This window comes from Sinocyclocheilus anshuiensis, unplaced genomic scaffold, assembly GCF_001515605.1.
Source record: "Sinocyclocheilus anshuiensis isolate Anshui unplaced genomic scaffold, SAMN03320099.WGS_v1.1 scaffold143, whole genome shotgun sequence".
Taxonomy (NCBI): Eukaryota; Metazoa; Chordata; class Actinopteri; order Cypriniformes; family Cyprinidae; genus Sinocyclocheilus; species Sinocyclocheilus anshuiensis.
Genome location: NW_015548197.1, coordinates 125577 through 143408, shown reverse-complemented (window position 1 = coordinate 143408; position 17832 = coordinate 125577). Strand labels below are relative to the sequence as shown.

The following is a 17832-nucleotide window of genomic DNA, read 5'->3' as shown; positions in this document are numbered from 1 at the left end:
TTTGCATATGTGTTTTTTGTTGAGATGCATATTAAAGAAAAATAAGTTTGCATATGTGTTTTTTGTTGAGATGCATATTAAAGAAAAATAAGTTTGCATATGTGTTTTTTGTTGAGATGCATATTAAAGAAAAATAAGTTTGCATATGTGTTTTTTGTTGAGATGCATATTAAAGAAAAATAAGTTTGCATATGTGTTTTTTGTTGAGATGCATATTAAAGAAAAATAAGTTTGCATATGTGTTTTTTGTTGAGATGCATATTAAAGAAAAATAAGTTTGCATATGTGTTTTTTGTTGAGATGCATATTAAAGAAAAATAAGTTTGCATATGTGTTTTTTGTTGAGATGCATATTAAAGAAAAATAAGTTTGCATATGTGTTTTTTGTTGAGATGCATATTAAAGAAAAATAAGTTTGCATATGTGTTTTTTGTTGAGATGCATATTAAAGAAAAATAAGTTTGCATATGTGTTTTTTGTTGAGATGCATATTAAAGAAAAATAAGTTTGCATATGTGTTTTTTGTTGAGATGCATATTAAAGAAAAATAAGTTTGCATATGTGTTTTTTGTTGAGATGCATATTAAAGAAAAATAAGTTTGCATATGTGTTTTTTGTTGAGATGCATATTAAAGAAAAATAAGTTTGCATATGTGTTTTTTGTTGAGATGCATATTAAAGAAAAATAAGTTTGCATATGTGTTTTTTGTTGAGATGCATATTAAAGAAAAATAAGTTTGCATATGTGTTTTTTGTTGAGATGCATATTAAAGAAAAATAAGTTTGCATATGTGTTTTTTGTTGAGATGCATATTAAAGAAAAATAAGTTTGCATATGTGTTTTTTGTTGAGATGCATATTAAAGAAAAATAAGTTTGCATATGTGTTTTTTGTTGAGATGCATATTAAAGAAAAATAAGTTTGCATATGTGTTTTTTGTTGAGATGCATATTAAAGAAAAATAAGTTTGCATATGTGTTTTTTGTTGAGATGCATATTAAAGAAAAATAAGTTTGCATATGTGTTTTTTGTTGAGATGCATATTAAAGAAAAATAAGTTTGCATATGTGTTTTTTGTTGAGATGCATATTAAAGAAAAATAAGTTTGCATATGTGTTTTTTGTTGAGATGCATATTAAAGAAAAATAAGTTTGCATATGTGTTTTTTGTTGAGATGCATATTAAAGAAAAATAAGTTTGCATATGTGTTTTTTGTTGAGATGCATATTAAAGAAAAATAAGTTTGCATATGTGTTTTTTGTTGAGATGCATATTAAAGAAAAATAAGTTTGCATATGTGTTTTTTGTTGAGATGCATATTAAAGAAAAATAAGTTTGCATATGTGTTTTTTGTTGAGATGCATATTAAAGAAAAATAAGTTTGCATATGTGTTTTTTGTTGAGATGCATATTAAAGAAAAATAAGTTTGCATATGTGTTTTTTGTTGAGATGCATATTAAAGAAAAATAAGTTTGCATATGTGTTTTTTGTTGAGATGCATATTAAAGAAAAATAAGTTTGCATATGTGTTTTTTGTTGAGATGCATATTAAAGAAAAATAAGTTTGCATATGTGTTTTTTGTTGAGATGCATATTAAAGAAAAATAAGTTTGCATATGTGTTTTTTGTTGAGATGCATATTAAAGAAAAATAAGTTTGCATATGTGTTTTTTGTTGAGATGCATATTAAAGAAAAATAAGTTTGCATATGTGTTTTTTGTTGAGATGCATATTAAAGAAAAATAAGTTTGCATATGTGTTTTTTGTTGAGATGCATATTAAAGAAAAATAAGTTTGCATATGTGTTTTTTGTTGAGATGCATATTAAAGAAAAATAAGTTTGCATATGTGTTTTTTGTTGAGATGCATATTAAAGAAAAATAAGTTTGCATATGTGTTTTTTGTTGAGATGCATATTAAAGAAAAATAAGTTTGCATATGTGTTTTTTGTTGAGATGCATATTAAAGAAAAATAAGTTTGCATATGTGTTTTTTGTTGAGATGCATATTAAAGAAAAATAAGTTTGCATATGTGTTTTTTGTTGAGATGCATATTAAAGAAAAATAAGTTTGCATATGTGTTTTTTGTTGAGATGCATATTAAAGAAAAATAAGTTTGCATATGTGTTTTTTGTTGAGATGCATATTAAAGAAAAATAAGTTTGCATATGTGTTTTTTGTTGAGATGCATATTAAAGAAAAATAAGTTTGCATATGTGTTTTTTGTTGAGATGCATATTAAAGAAAAATAAGTTTGCATATGTGTTTTTTGTTGAGATGCATATTAAAGAAAAATAAGTTTGCATATGTGTTTTTTGTTGAGATGCATATTAAAGAAAAATAAGTTTGCATATGTGTTTTTTGTTGAGATGCATATTAAAGAAAAATAAGTTTGCATATGTGTTTTTTGTTGAGATGCATATTAAAGAAAAATAAGTTTGCATATGTGTTTTTTGTTGAGATGCATATTAAAGAAAAATAAGTTTGCATATGTGTTTTTTGTTGAGATGCATATTAAAGAAAAATAAGTTTGCATATGTGTTTTTTGTTGAGATGCATATTAAAGAAAAATAAGTTTGCATATGTGTTTTTTGTTGAGATGCATATTAAAGAAAAATAAGTTTGCATATGTGTTTTTTGTTGAGATGCATATTAAAGAAAAATAAGTTTGCATATGTGTTTTTTGTTGAGATGCATATTAAAGAAAAATAAGTTTGCATATGTGTTTTTTGTTGAGATGCATATTAAAGAAAAATAAGTTTGCATATGTGTTTTTTGTTGAGATGCATATTAAAGAAAAATAAGTTTGCATATGTGTTTTTTGTTGAGATGCATATTAAAGAAAAATAAGTTTGCATATGTGTTTTTTGTTGAGATGCATATTAAAGAAAAATAAGTTTGCATATGTGTTTTTTGTTGAGATGCATATTAAAGAAAAATAAGTTTGCATATGTGTTTTTTGTTGAGATGCATATTAAAGAAAAATAAGTTTGCATATGTGTTTTTTGTTGAGATGCATATTAAAGAAAAATAAGTTTGCATATGTGTTTTTTGTTGAGATGCATATATTAAAAAAAAGGTTTGCATATGTGTTTTCTGTTGAGATGCATATATAAAAATAAGTTTGCATATGTTTTTTGTTGACATGCATATATATAAAAAAAGTTTGCATGTTTTTTGTTGAGATGCATATAAAAAAAACATTTGCATATGTTTTTTTTGTTGAGATGCATATTAAAGAAAAATAAGTTTGCATATGTGTTTTTTGTTGAGATGCATATTAAAGAAAAATAAGTTTGCATATGTGTTTTTTGTTGAGATGCATATTAAAGAAAAATAAGTTTGCATATGTGTTTTTTGTTGAGATGCATATAAAAAAAAAGTTTGCATATGTGTTTTTTGTTGAGATGCATATAAAAAAAAGTTTGCATATGTGTTTTTTGTTGAGATGCATATAAAAAAATAAGTTTGCATATGTGTTTTTTGTTGAGATGCATATATTAAAAAAAAGGTTTGCATATGTGTTTTTTGTTGAGATGCATATATAAAAATAAGTTTGCATATGTGTTTTTTGTTGAGATGCATATATATAAAAAAAAGGTTTGCATATGTGTTTTTTGTTGAGATGCATATAAAAAAAAATAAGTTTGCATATGTATTTTTTGTTGAGATGCATATAAAAAAATACGTTTGCATATGTATTTTTTGTTGAGATGCATATAAAAAAATACGTTTGCATATGTATTTTTTGTTGAGATGCATATAAAAAAATACGTTTGCATATGTATTTTTTGTTGAGATGCATATAAAAAAATACGTTTGCATATGTATTTTTTGTTGAGATGCATATAAAAAAATACGTTTGCATATGTATTTTTTGTTGAGATGCATATAAAAAAATACGTTTGCATATGTATTTTTTGTTGAGATGCATATAAAAAAATACGTTTGCATATGTATTTTTTGTTGAGATGCATATAAAAAAATACGTTTGCATATGTATTTTTTGTTGAGATGCATATAAAAAAATACGTTTGCATATGTATTTTTTGTTGAGATGCATATAAAAAAATACGTTTGCATATGTATTTTTTGTTGAGATGCATATAAAAAAATACGTTTGCATATGTATTTTTTGTTGAGATGCATATAAAAAAATACGTTTGCATATGTATTTTTTGTTGAGATGCATATAAAAAAAAGTTTGCATGTGTTTTTTGTTGAGATGCATATAAAAAAATACGTTTGCATATGCGTTTTTTGTTGAGATGCATATCTAAAAAAATAAGTTTGCATATGTACTTTTTTTTGAGATGCATATAAAAAAAAAAGTTTGCATATGTGTTTTTTGTTGAGATGCATACAAAAAAATACGTTTGCATATGTGTTTTTTGTTGAGATGCATATAAAAAAAAAGTTTGCATATGTATTTTTTGTTGAGATGCATATAAAAAAATAAGTTTGCATGTGTTTTTTGTTGAGATGCATATAAAAAAATAAGTTTGCATATGTGTTTTTTGTTGAGATGCATATATTAAAAAAAAGGTTTGCATATGTGTTTTTTGTTGAGATGCATATAAAAAAAAAAGTTTGCATATGTGTTTTTTGTTGAGATGCATATATAAAAAAATAAGTTTGCATATGTATTTTTTGTTGAGATGCATATAAAAAAATACGTTTGCATATGTGTTTTTTGTTGACGCCAAGTAATTAGGGAGACGTAACAGATGCATCAGGCTTTTATCAGACTATATGTCTGATTTAGTGAGAATATGGAGGAAAAACCAGCTCGATTTTATTCAGACACTCAAATTGAGCAAAAATATGCAATTTGGTGCAGATGCTGATATTTACATGATCAAAAAGTGATGAAATTCTGATGCTTGTACTGTAAATCAAAGAGATCTTTATAACAGTACAGCAGATACTGACATAAAATGATATAAATATCAGTGGTCGCTCTATATCTCCAATAATATGTCTCAGTAAGAAGAGATTGAAATGATCCAAACATAATGCAGTGCAAATCAAGTGGTGATTGAGAGCTGAAGAAATAAAGGCTCCTCAGAAGATGTGAGATGTTCTGGAGCCTCCGCTGAGGAACAGTGAAAGTAAAGCTTCTGGAAACAAACGCTCCTCAAAAGATCCTGAGGATCAGATTTGAGACTCTAAAACATGATTGATGGAGAATCAAGTAAAGCTGAGCTGCTTCAGTCCAGTAAGAGTTCATCTGGAGATATTACTGCAGTTATTCTGACGCTTACTTGAGAAAAACCAGTCAAGATTTGATAGCAGAAAGACACGTGAAGCTCCAGCAACAGTTACACTAATAGAGCTTTGACTGGATAAAAAAACTCTAAACTCTCAATCAGAGACAGAAGGCATGCAAGAGATTGTGTGCGACAGCAGAGTTTGATCATGTTGATCGTTTAGAGCCTTAGAAATGTAATCAAATATGATACAGTAGGCTTTAAAGGGTTAATGTGATTTTTATTCACAGAACACATGAAAAGTTAAAAACATGGCCATCCCATCATTCCTCACAGAGACGAGTCCTGACGGGATTTGACTGCCGGTCTCACCTGTCTGAAGCAGCTGGGAGGAGCGGGAACGGACGACGACTCTTTTAAATACTCGTCCCATGAGAACGACTCGGTCACTGCAGCGGAGAAACACACATGAGGCGCTTCACAGACTCATTACCATCACATTCAGTGCTTACAGTTCAAAGTCAGTACCTTTGACCGGTCCAGGACCTGTGAGAGACATGCTCCGGACCGCTTTGTCCTTCTTACTGTCTTTGTGATCTGCAAAAGAGAAATTAATGAACAATAAACAAATTCAGTAGGTGAATCTCATGTAGAGCATTTCTGGTCACAATGTTTGGGTGAGTACACGATGAGTGAAGTGTCATTTTTGGGTGAACTCTCTGTAAGTCTGTCTGATTGTGTTTTACCTTTCAGTGCCGTTCGGACCATGTTGAGCATCGGCTGCTTTATGAACGTCCTGCAGAGATCTGAGAGACACACAGAGGTCATGCAGATCTGTCAAACGTCTAGCAGCATGGTTTTAAAATGCCTCGTTAAGTTAAAGTAGTTCAAAATGAGTCTCTCAAGTCAGATGCATTTCATAGAGCAGCAGAATTCACAGAAATAAGATTAGTTTTTAATGCTTGAATTGCTCCAATATTAGGATAATTCTTTATTGTATTGCAATTTACAAATGGGTCATGGGTTTGGAGGACCAAACCTGCAGAAATAAATAAATAAATGAAAGAATAAGTAAATAAAAGTTCAAAAAGAATAAAAATAAATGTAAAAATAAATACAGAAAATAATACATAAAGGAAAACGGTAATAAAAATAAATTCAGGATTAAATTTGATTACAAATGGATTATATTGGTTTTATCAAGTAATTTATTTCTTTATTTTCCTAGTATTAATTAATTAATTATTTTTACATTTTTGCAGGGTTGGTCCTCCATACATGGGGCATGAATTTTTGTTGCATTTGTTTTAAAATAATTAATAATACCAAATTATCACACACACAATACAGCAAAAAATGTTTTCAACATTGATAATGATAATAACTATTATTAATAATTAAGCATCAATAATAAATGATAATTGAGCACCAAAATCAGCATAATATTTCTATTAAAACAGATTTTTTTTAAATTGTAATTAAATTGTACAAATTACTTTTTTTTTAACTGTATTTTGATATAAATTTTGATACCTATATATTATACACATATACACACACACACACACACACACACACACATACAAGTTATTTTTAAATGAAAACACTGATATTTTAGTTTTTCTCAAGACAAAATAATAATTACATTAACACAATTTATCACAAAATGTACAGTCACTGATGCTTGAGGAAGCAAAACACACAATTTTGAAAATGAATTGTAATGTGTGTAAATGAAGCTGTATTTTTTTGTCAAATAGCTTCATCGGGGTAGTAATCCGTCCTCATCATGCAGATTCAGTAAGAGCCATGTGAACTCATGAGAAGAACTATTAAAGTTAAACTGTGACTCACGGCACAGGACACGGATCTCTCTCTTATGAGACATGAAACAGAAAACACACTCTCTGCCGAGGGATGGAAACTTCCCAAAACACACAAACACACACTTCATTTCAGCCGCCCACGCAAACACACACTTCCTTCATACGGCAAAGAACGAAAAGCATCTGATGAGCGAAATCTCCTGCGCTGAGCTCAGACGGACGGATCTGACGACAATAGAGGAGTCCTGTTAGAGCATAATTGAATCCACACGCCGGCAGACAATTATAGATGGAAAAAATGAGTTGGTTATTTATGTCAAGCAATTAAAGAGTTCATTCCGCTCGCGTCTCCAGTGACCTTCTCGCTCTGTCGTTCAGTTGTTCAGTCTGCCGTCATAATCGCTCTCTTTCACCCTGACTCTCCTCCGCTCGGGTTTCACTTTCGCAGGCCACAGAATAATGTCAGTGTTTCTGTGCTAAAGCACTCAATGTCTCTTCAACCAGGGCTATTGACAAAAACTTCAACCATAAATAAACACATTTTCATTACTTCAAATATATAATAATAATAATAATAAAAACCTTATTTATACTAATTAAAGTAACTAAAACTAAAGCCATAGAAAAACCGTTTCATTACCTGAAATAAAATCAACTTTATAACGGAATATAATAATAATAATAATAAAACCTTAAAGGAAAGAAAATATTAAAAATAAAATATATAAAATATAATTTTTTATTTCACTAATTTTCCAAGGCAGCATTTTCACTTAGTTTATTTATACTAATTAAAGTAACTAAAACTAAAACCATAGAAAAACCGTTTCATTACCTGAAATAAAATCAACTTTAACAGAACATAATAATAATAATAAAACCTTAAAGGAAAGAAAATATTAAAAATAAAATATATAAAACATAATTTTTTATTTCACTAATTTTCCAAGGCAGCATTTTCACTTAGTTTATTTATACTAATTAAAGTAACTAAAACTAAAACCATAGAAAAACCGTTTCATTACCTGAAATAAAATCAACTTTAACGGAACATAATAATAATAATAATAAAAACCTTAAAGGAAATAAAATGTTAAAAATAAAATATATTAAATATAATTTTTTATTTCACTAATTTGCCAAGTCAGCATTTTCACTTAGTTTATTTATACTAATTAAAGTAACTAAAACTAAAACCATAGAAAAACCGTTTCATTACCTGAAATAAAATCAACTTTAACAGAACATAATAATAATAATAAAACCTTAAAGGAAAGAAAATATTAAAAATAAAATATAATTTTTTATTTCACTAATTTGCCAAGTCAGCATTTTCACTTAGTTTATTTATACTAATTAAAGTAACTAAAACTAAAACCATAGAAAAACCGTTTCATTACCTGAAATAAAATCAACTTTAACAGAACATAATAATAATAATAAAACCTTAAAGGAAAGAAAATATTAAAAATAAAATATAATTTTTTATTTCACTAATTTGCCAAGTCAGCATTTTCACTTAGTTTATTTATACTAATTAAAGTAACTAAAACTAAAACCATAGAAAAACCGTTTCATTACCTGAAATAAAATCAACTTTAACGGAACATAATAATAATAATAATAAAAACCTTAAAGGAAATAAAATGTTAAAAATAAAATATATTAAATATAATTTTTTATTTCACTAATTTGCCAAGTCAGCATTTTCACTTAGTTTATTTATACTAATTAAAGTAACTAAAACTAAAACCATAGAAAAACCGTTTCATTACCTGAAATAAAATCAACTTTAACGGAACATAATAATAATAATAATAAAAACCTTAAAGGAAATAAAATGTTAAAAATAAAATATATTAAATATAATTTTTTATTTCACTAATTTGCCAAGTCAGCATTTTCACTTAGTTTATTTATACTAATTAAAGTAACTAAAACTAAAACCATAGAAAAACCGTTTCATTACCTGAAATAAAATCAACTTTAACGGAACATAATAATAATAATAATAAAAACCTTAAAGGAAATAAAATGTTAAAAATAAAATATATTAAATATAATTTTTTATTTCACTAATTTGCCAAGTCAGCATTTTCACTTAGTTTATTTATACTAATTAAAGTAACTAAAACTAAAACCATAGAAAAACCGTTTCATTACCTGAAATAAAATCAACTTTAACGGAACATAATAATAATAATAATAAAAACCTTAAAGGAAATAAAATGTTAAAAATAAAATATATTAAATATAATTTTTTATTTCACTAATTTGCCAAGTCAGCATTTTCACTTAGTTTATTTATACTAATTAAAGTAACTAAAACTAAAACCATAGAAAAACCGTTTCATTACCTGAAATAAAATCAACTTTAACGGAACATAATAATAATAATAATAAAAACCTTAAAGGAAATAAAATGTTAAAAATAAAATATATTAAATATAATTTTTTATTTCACTAATTTGCCAAGTCAGCATTTTCACTTAGTTTATTTATACTAATTAAAGTAACTAAAACTAAAACCATAGAAAAACCGTTTCATTACCTGAAATAAAATCAACTTTAACGGAACATAATAATAATAATAATAAAAACCTTAAAGGAAATAAAATGTTAAAAATAAAATATATTAAATATAATTTTTTATTTCACTAATTTGCCAAGTCAGCATTTTCACTTAGTTTATTTATACTAATTAAAGTAACTAAAACTAAAACCATAGAAAAACCGTTTCATTACCTGAAATAAAATCAACTTTAACGGAACATAATAATAATAATAATAAAAACCTTAAAGGAAATAAAATGTTAAAAATAAAATATATTAAATATAATTTTTTATTTCACTAATTTGCCAAGTCAGCATTTTCACTTAGTTTATTTATACTAATTAAAGTAACTAAAACTAAAACCATAGAAAAACCGTTTCATTACCTGAAATAAAATCAACTTTAACGGAACATAATAATAATAATAATAAAAACCTTAAAGGAAATAAAATGTTAAAAATAAAATATATTAAATATAATTTTTTATTTCACTAATTTGCCAAGTCAGCATTTTCACTTAGTTTATTTATACTAATTAAAGTAACTAAAACTAAAACCATAGAAAAACCGTTTCATTACCTGAAATAAAATCAACTTTAACGGAACATAATAATAATAATAATAAAAACCTTAAAGGAAATAAAATGTTAAAAATAAAATATATTAAATATAATTTTTTATTTCACTAATTTGCCAAGTCAGCATTTTCACTTAGTTTATTTATACTAATTAAAGTAACTAAAACTAAAACCATAGAAAAACCGTTTCATTACCTGAAATAAAATCAACTTTAACGGAACATAATAATAATAATAATAAAAACCTTAAAGGAAATAAAATGTTAAAAATAAAATATATTAAATATAATTTTTTATTTCACTAATTTGCCAAGTCAGCATTTTCACTTAGTTTATTTATACTAATTAAAGTAACTAAAACTAAAACCATAGAAAAACCGTTTCATTACCTGAAATAAAATCAACTTTAACGGAACATAATAATAATAATAATAAAAACCTTAAAGGAAATAAAATGTTAAAAATAAAATATATTAAATATAATTTTTTATTTCACTAATTTGCCAAGTCAGCATTTTCACTTAGTTTATTTATACTAATTAAAGTAACTAAAACTAAAACCATAGAAAAACCGTTTCATTACCTGAAATAAAATCAACTTTAACGGAACATAATAATAATAATAATAAAAACCTTAAAGGAAATAAAATGTTAAAAATAAAATATATTAAATATAATTTTTTATTTCACTAATTTGCCAAGTCAGCATTTTCACTTAGTTTATTTATACTAATTAAAGTAACTAAAACTAAAACCATAGAAAAACCGTTTCATTACCTGAAATAAAATCAACTTTAACGGAACATAATAATAATAATAATAAAAACCTTAAAGGAAATAAAATGTTAAAAATAAAATATATTAAATATAATTTTTTATTTCACTAATTTGCCAAGTCAGCATTTTCACTTAGTTTATTTATACTAATTAAAGTAACTAAAACTAAAACCATAGAAAAACCGTTTCATTACCTGAAATAAAATCAACTTTAACGGAACATAATAATAATAATAATAAAAACCTTAAAGGAAATAAAATGTTAAAAATAAAATATATTAAATATAATTTTTTATTTCACTAATTTGCCAAGTCAGCATTTTCACTTAGTTTATTTATACTAATTAAAGTAACTAAAACTAAAACCATAGAAAAACCGTTTCATTACCTGAAATAAAATCAACTTTAACGGAACATAATAATAATAATAATAAAAACCTTAAAGGAAATAAAATGTTAAAAATAAAATATATTAAATATAATTTTTTATTTCACTAATTTGCCAAGTCAGCATTTTCACTTAGTTTATTTATACTAATTAAAGTAACTAAAACTAAAACCATAGAAAAACCGTTTCATTACCTGAAATAAAATCAACTTTAACGGAACATAATAATAATAATAATAAAAACCTTAAAGGAAATAAAATGTTAAAAATAAAATATATTAAATATAATTTTTTATTTCACTAATTTGCCAAGTCAGCATTTTCACTTAGTTTATTTATACTAATTAAAGTAACTAAAACTAAAACCATAGAAAAACCGTTTCATTACCTGAAATAAAATCAACTTTAACGGAACATAATAATAATAATAATAAAAACCTTAAAGGAAATAAAATGTTAAAAATAAAATATATTAAATATAATTTTTTATTTCACTAATTTGCCAAGTCAGCATTTTCACTTAGTTTATTTATACTAATTAAAGTAACTAAAACTAAAACCATAGAAAAACCGTTTCATTACCTGAAATAAAATCAACTTTAACGGAACATAATAATAATAATAATAAAAACCTTAAAGGAAATAAAATGTTAAAAATAAAATATATTAAATATAATTTTTTATTTCACTAATTTGCCAAGTCAGCATTTTCACTTAGTTTATTTATACTAATTAAAGTAACTAAAACTAAAACCATAGAAAAACCGTTTCATTACCTGAAATAAAATCAACTTTAACGGAACATAATAATAATAATAATAAAAACCTTAAAGGAAATAAAATGTTAAAAATAAAATATATTAAATATAATTTTTTATTTCACTAATTTGCCAAGTCAGCATTTTCACTTAGTTTATTTATACTAATTAAAGTAACTAAAACTAAAACCATAGAAAAACCGTTTCATTACCTGAAATAAAATCAACTTTAACGGAACATAATAATAATAATAATAAAAACCTTAAAGGAAATAAAATGTTAAAAATAAAATATATTAAATATAATTTTTTATTTCACTAATTTGCCAAGTCAGCATTTTCACTTAGTTTATTTATACTAATTAAAGTAACTAAAACTAAAACCATAGAAAAACCGTTTCATTACCTGAAATAAAATCAACTTTAACGGAACATAATAATAATAATAATAAAAACCTTAAAGGAAATAAAATGTTAAAAATAAAATATATTAAATATAATTTTTTATTTCACTAATTTGCCAAGTCAGCATTTTCACTTAGTTTATTTATACTAATTAAAGTAACTAAAACTAAAACCATAGAAAAACCGTTTCATTACCTGAAATAAAATCAACTTTAACGGAACATAATAATAATAATAATAAAAACCTTAAAGGAAATAAAATGTTAAAAATAAAATATATTAAATATAATTTTTTATTTCACTAATTTGCCAAGTCAGCATTTTCACTTAGTTTATTTATACTAATTAAAGTAACTAAAACTAAAACCATAGAAAAACCGTTTCATTACCTGAAATAAAATCAACTTTAACGGAACATAATAATAATAATAATAAAAACCTTAAAGGAAATAAAATGTTAAAAATAAAATATATTAAATATAATTTTTTATTTCACTAATTTGCCAAGTCAGCATTTTCACTTAGTTTATTTATACTAATTAAAGTAACTAAAACTAAAACCATAGAAAAACCGTTTCATTACCTGAAATAAAATCAACTTTAACGGAACATAATAATAATAATAATAAAAACCTTAAAGGAAATAAAATGTTAAAAATAAAATATATTAAATATAATTTTTTATTTCACTAATTTGCCAAGTCAGCATTTTCACTTAGTTTATTTATACTAATTAAAGTAACTAAAACTAAAACCATAGAAAAACCGTTTCATTACCTGAAATAAAATCAACTTTAACGGAACATAATAATAATAATAATAAAAACCTTAAAGGAAATAAAATGTTAAAAATAAAATATATTAAATATAATTTTTTATTTCACTAATTTGCCAAGGAAAGAAAATATTAAAAATAAAATATAATTTTTTATTTCACTAATTTGCCAAGTCAGCATTTTCACTTAGTTTATTTATACTAATTAAAGTAACTAAAACTAAAACCATAGAAAAACCGTTTCATTACCTGAAATAAAATCAACTTTAACAGAACATAATAATAATAATAAAACCTTAAAGGAAAGAAAATATTAAAAATAAAATATATAAAACATAATTTTTTATTTCACTAATTTTCCAAGGCAGCATTTTCACTTAGTTTATTTATACTAATTAAAGTAACTAAAACTAAAACCACAGAAAAACCGTTTCATTACCTGAAATAAAATCAACTTTAACGGAACATAATAATAATAATAATAAAAACCTTAAAGGAAATAAAATGTTAAAAATAAAATATATTAAATATAATTTTTTATTTCACTAATTTGCCAAGGAAAGAAAATATTAAAAATAAAATATAATTTTTTATTTCACTAATTTGCCAAGTCAGCATTTTCACTTAGTTTATTTATACTAATTAAAGTAACTAAAACTAAAACCATAGAAAAACCGTTTCATTACCTGAAATAAAATCTACTTTAACTGAAATAAAATGAAATGTAAAAAAGTAAACTAATGTTATTTCAGCTAGTTGCCAAGCCAACATTTCTCATCTTTGTTTAGTTTCCCTTGAAGTACTAAATTTTAAAATAACTAAAATATATAAATAAAAGTCATTACTTGAAATAAACATTAACTGGAATAAAATTAAATATACAAAAAAAACAATTGTACATTTATTTCAGCTAGTTGCCAAGGCAACATTTTTCATTTTCACTTAGTTTAAATTGAAAAAAAAAAAATCTAAAACTAAATTTGTCTAGCATAGAAAAAAATCATTACTTGAAATAAGATAAAATAAACTGAAATAAAATCTAAAAAAGGTAACTGTATTTCAGCTAGTTGCCAAGCCAGCATTTCTTATTTTTGTTTAGTTAAACTTGAGGTAGTAAAATAGCAAAGTCTACATAAACTTAAAACGAATAAAAACTTAATAAAAACAAAAACTACTAAACTTGAACTAAAATTAAAATGAAAACAAAATACAAAAATTAAATCAAATTTTAAATATTATTATGACTATTTGTCACAATTATGTATAAAATAATTTTATACTCAAATTACACAGAAACTCGCTCTGCTCGTGTTTCATGAGATCCATTGTGTGCAAAATGTTTTTTTTTTTTTTATAAATCTTACAATAAAATAGCACAAATTCAACTTATGAATGACATTTGTTGTCAGATATTTTAATATCTTAACTTTTATCCATTTTTCACTGTTTAATACACTGGAAAAAAGTGTAGAAAACATTTTCACTATGAAATTGTTAGTAAATTTTACAAAATAATTACAAAGAAAATGGCAAGTAACATTCAATTAAACACTAAATTAAGTAGAAATTAAACAGTATTTTCTAATAAAACTTACTCGAATAATCTTTGTTTTAATTCCATTATTTTTTATTACCGTGTAGTAATAGATTTCTGTTATGGTCAGTTTTGTGTGGAGTTGATCGTCTGTGAGATCAAAAGATCCTTCATTAAAACAGCAGCTGTCCTGCAGCTCTAATGACGCTAATCGATTCTCCTGCTAACGAGTCGTTTCCCCTCAGACCCGGTGAGCACTGCGAACCATTTCTGAATCACACTTCATTTGCTCAGATTTCAGCTGTAATATTAGTGAAACTGGGAATAAATACAATCAGAACTTCCTTAAGATTCATAAAACATTCATTACGTTGAAATCGGAACCAAAACCATTAACTAAATATGCATGAAGCTCATTAAATGTCATTTTTTACCTCAAATTCAAAATAATTTTTTTGTTATTATTTACTTTATTATTTTAAAACTCATCATGGTTTAATTTATGTCGCATTGTAGCATTTTTACACATGCTTAACTGTCGTGAAAATAATATTAAAATGCAAAAAATCTTAAGAGTCCTTAGACTATATATCACATAATTTTTCCTTTTGATTTTGGGATGAATTCTGACAGATATTTCTTTGTAAAATACACTAGAGATCAGATTCTCAGTCACTTCTAATGATGTTATTTTAGATTTCAGCTTTTCTCTACATCAGAGAGCAAACTATCTGTACACAGCGCTTAAAAAAACACAGTATTCAATGCAAATCAATAGGCAAAATGACTCAAATATTCCACACAAAGTGTCCTAGAGTCACAGACACAGACAAAGAACGTCCTAGAGTCACAGACACACACACACACGCGCGCACTCACACACGCGCACACACACTCACTCACAAACACACACACTCAATCACACACACACGCATACACACATACGCGCGCGCACTCACACACACACACAGACACACACTCATTTGGCTGGGTAAAGTGCCTTTGCTCTCAGGCAAATGTAATAAAATAAAATTGAATGTAGGGACATGAACTTTAGGAAACTTGCAGCCTCAGTAGTCAGCATATCTACTTTGAGAAACCCTGCTCTAAAGCAACACACATGCTAAAAAGAGAGAAGAAAGAATGCAGGCTGTACCGATATTGCTCTCTGGGCATATTGCAATGAGAAAAGCAATGACTTATCATAACAAAAAGAAACAATAATGCCACCCTACTCCCTCTGTTATGAGTCATCTTACAAATGATATTGTATTACTGTTCACCACACACACACACACACACACACACACTCACACGTCACTGTTTTGCGTCAGAATGATGAACTTACAGTCAAATGATAGTTTATGGGGAAAAAATACTGAAAACTATTTTTCTTTTGGAAAAAAAATTTGTGATAATGTTTATTTGATTTATCTGTTTTTATCTCGATTAATTGGATACAAATCGGATAAAAAGCTCCTAAAACTAACATTAGGAATCTCTCCTGACCCATAAATCTGATCATATTCCTGAAATGGTTTTGATAATCAGTTATTCTGTTTATTATTTAAATAACTGGATAAGAGTCATATATATAAAAAACAGCAACCTAAAACTAACAAAAAGCAGTAAACGGATGCTATAAATATAAGCAGAATATATGCATGTAATAAATATATACAAACATAAGCAGAATTTCAAATGTAAATCAAACTGAGAAGTGAATGCAATAATTTACATAAATTGTTTATGTTTACTTAAAAAAATTTAATTTGCTGAAAAAAAAGATTTTTCAAAGTTGTAAATACAAGATTTTTGGAGTATTATTTATTTTTTTACAAGAAAATACTATTTCAGCCTTTGTTACTTTACTTTTTTTATATTTCACATTTAATTCAATGAGTTATTTGTCATTTCTTTGTAATTATTTATGAAATTTACTAGCAATTTGCGATTTGAAAATTTTCAACACCAATTTTTTTTTCCAGTGTGCAACAGTTTATGTAAAATAGTGATGGACATATGAATTTAATGTCACAATTACTGCATGTAAAAATATTATTATGAACGAATTACACAAAAAAGTTAGATCCACTGTATGCAAATAAGTTTTTACTAATAAATCTTACTTATAAAACTCATCAAATTATTTAAAGTATTTGATCAATTGATTTTTAAAAAATATTATAGTGTTTATTAAATATTGAATATAAAATAAATTGTTATTACATATTATTATATTGACTTTTATTAAATATAAAGTAATTAAGATTAAAATTACTATTAATATTATCATTAAATGAACATCTCAGACATCTCAGGGATGAAAACCCATCTCTCTGACTCGCCTACAAAGCGCTTTATCATAACATATCCCATAATTCCCCTGAGATTCCCACAGCAAAGGAATCTTCCAATGAACGTCCTGAAACGACCCTCAGGAATCTCTCTGATCCCATCATTCCCTGAGGCGCCACATTCCTGAGACTCGTCCGCCCCAAAAACATAACACACAGTACCAGCAGTCCGATCCGCCACGTTCCAGAATCATTCCTTCACAGAAATGTTCATTTCGAAGCTTCGTTTGATGAAGTTTGATTCACCGGTTCACTCGTTTGAGAGCTGATTGACAGGTGGGCGGGGTTTAGTGTCGTGATTGGGTGTGGTGGGCGGAGTTAATCTGTGATTCTCTTGCTTTTCGTCATTCACAACAACAAGCACGCACGCTGCTCAGGACTGCTTTCATTTGCATGTTTGATTTCAAGCGGTTTGCATCATACAGCACGTGTCCCTGCCTCCGTCAGACACAACAGCGCTCGCTCGTTCTGCTCTGCATCACAGACACATCACAGCAGAACATTCATCACACACCAAACATTTACATCACTCACAAACACCTGCACAAGCGGCACTCTTCCCTTACTTTCATTTATCATGCAACCTGAAAACTCACAGCTGCCACATTTATCTACAACAACAATAATAATAATAATAATAAATAAATTAAAAAAGAAAAGAAAAAATAA

General features: G+C 25.8%; 1 protein-coding gene across 2 annotated transcripts in view; it reads right to left on the bottom strand.

Annotated features, from left to right (window-relative positions):
* The window catches only part of LOC107653212 (polycomb protein SCMH1-like), a 40327-nt gene that overhangs the window by 21381 nt on the left and 1114 nt on the right, over window positions 1-17832 (bottom strand). For both annotated transcript variants that reach the window (XM_016439882.1, XM_016439881.1), the window contains exons 2-4: window positions 5958-6017; window positions 5740-5808; window positions 5584-5660 (exon numbers count right to left, since the gene is read on the bottom strand). In XM_016439882.1, coding sequence (XP_016295368.1) covers window positions 5584-5660; window positions 5740-5808; window positions 5958-5988 — 177 coding nt within the window. In that variant the 5' untranslated portion in view covers window positions 5989-6017. The remainder of the gene's footprint in view (window positions 1-5583; window positions 5661-5739; window positions 5809-5957; window positions 6018-17832) is intronic.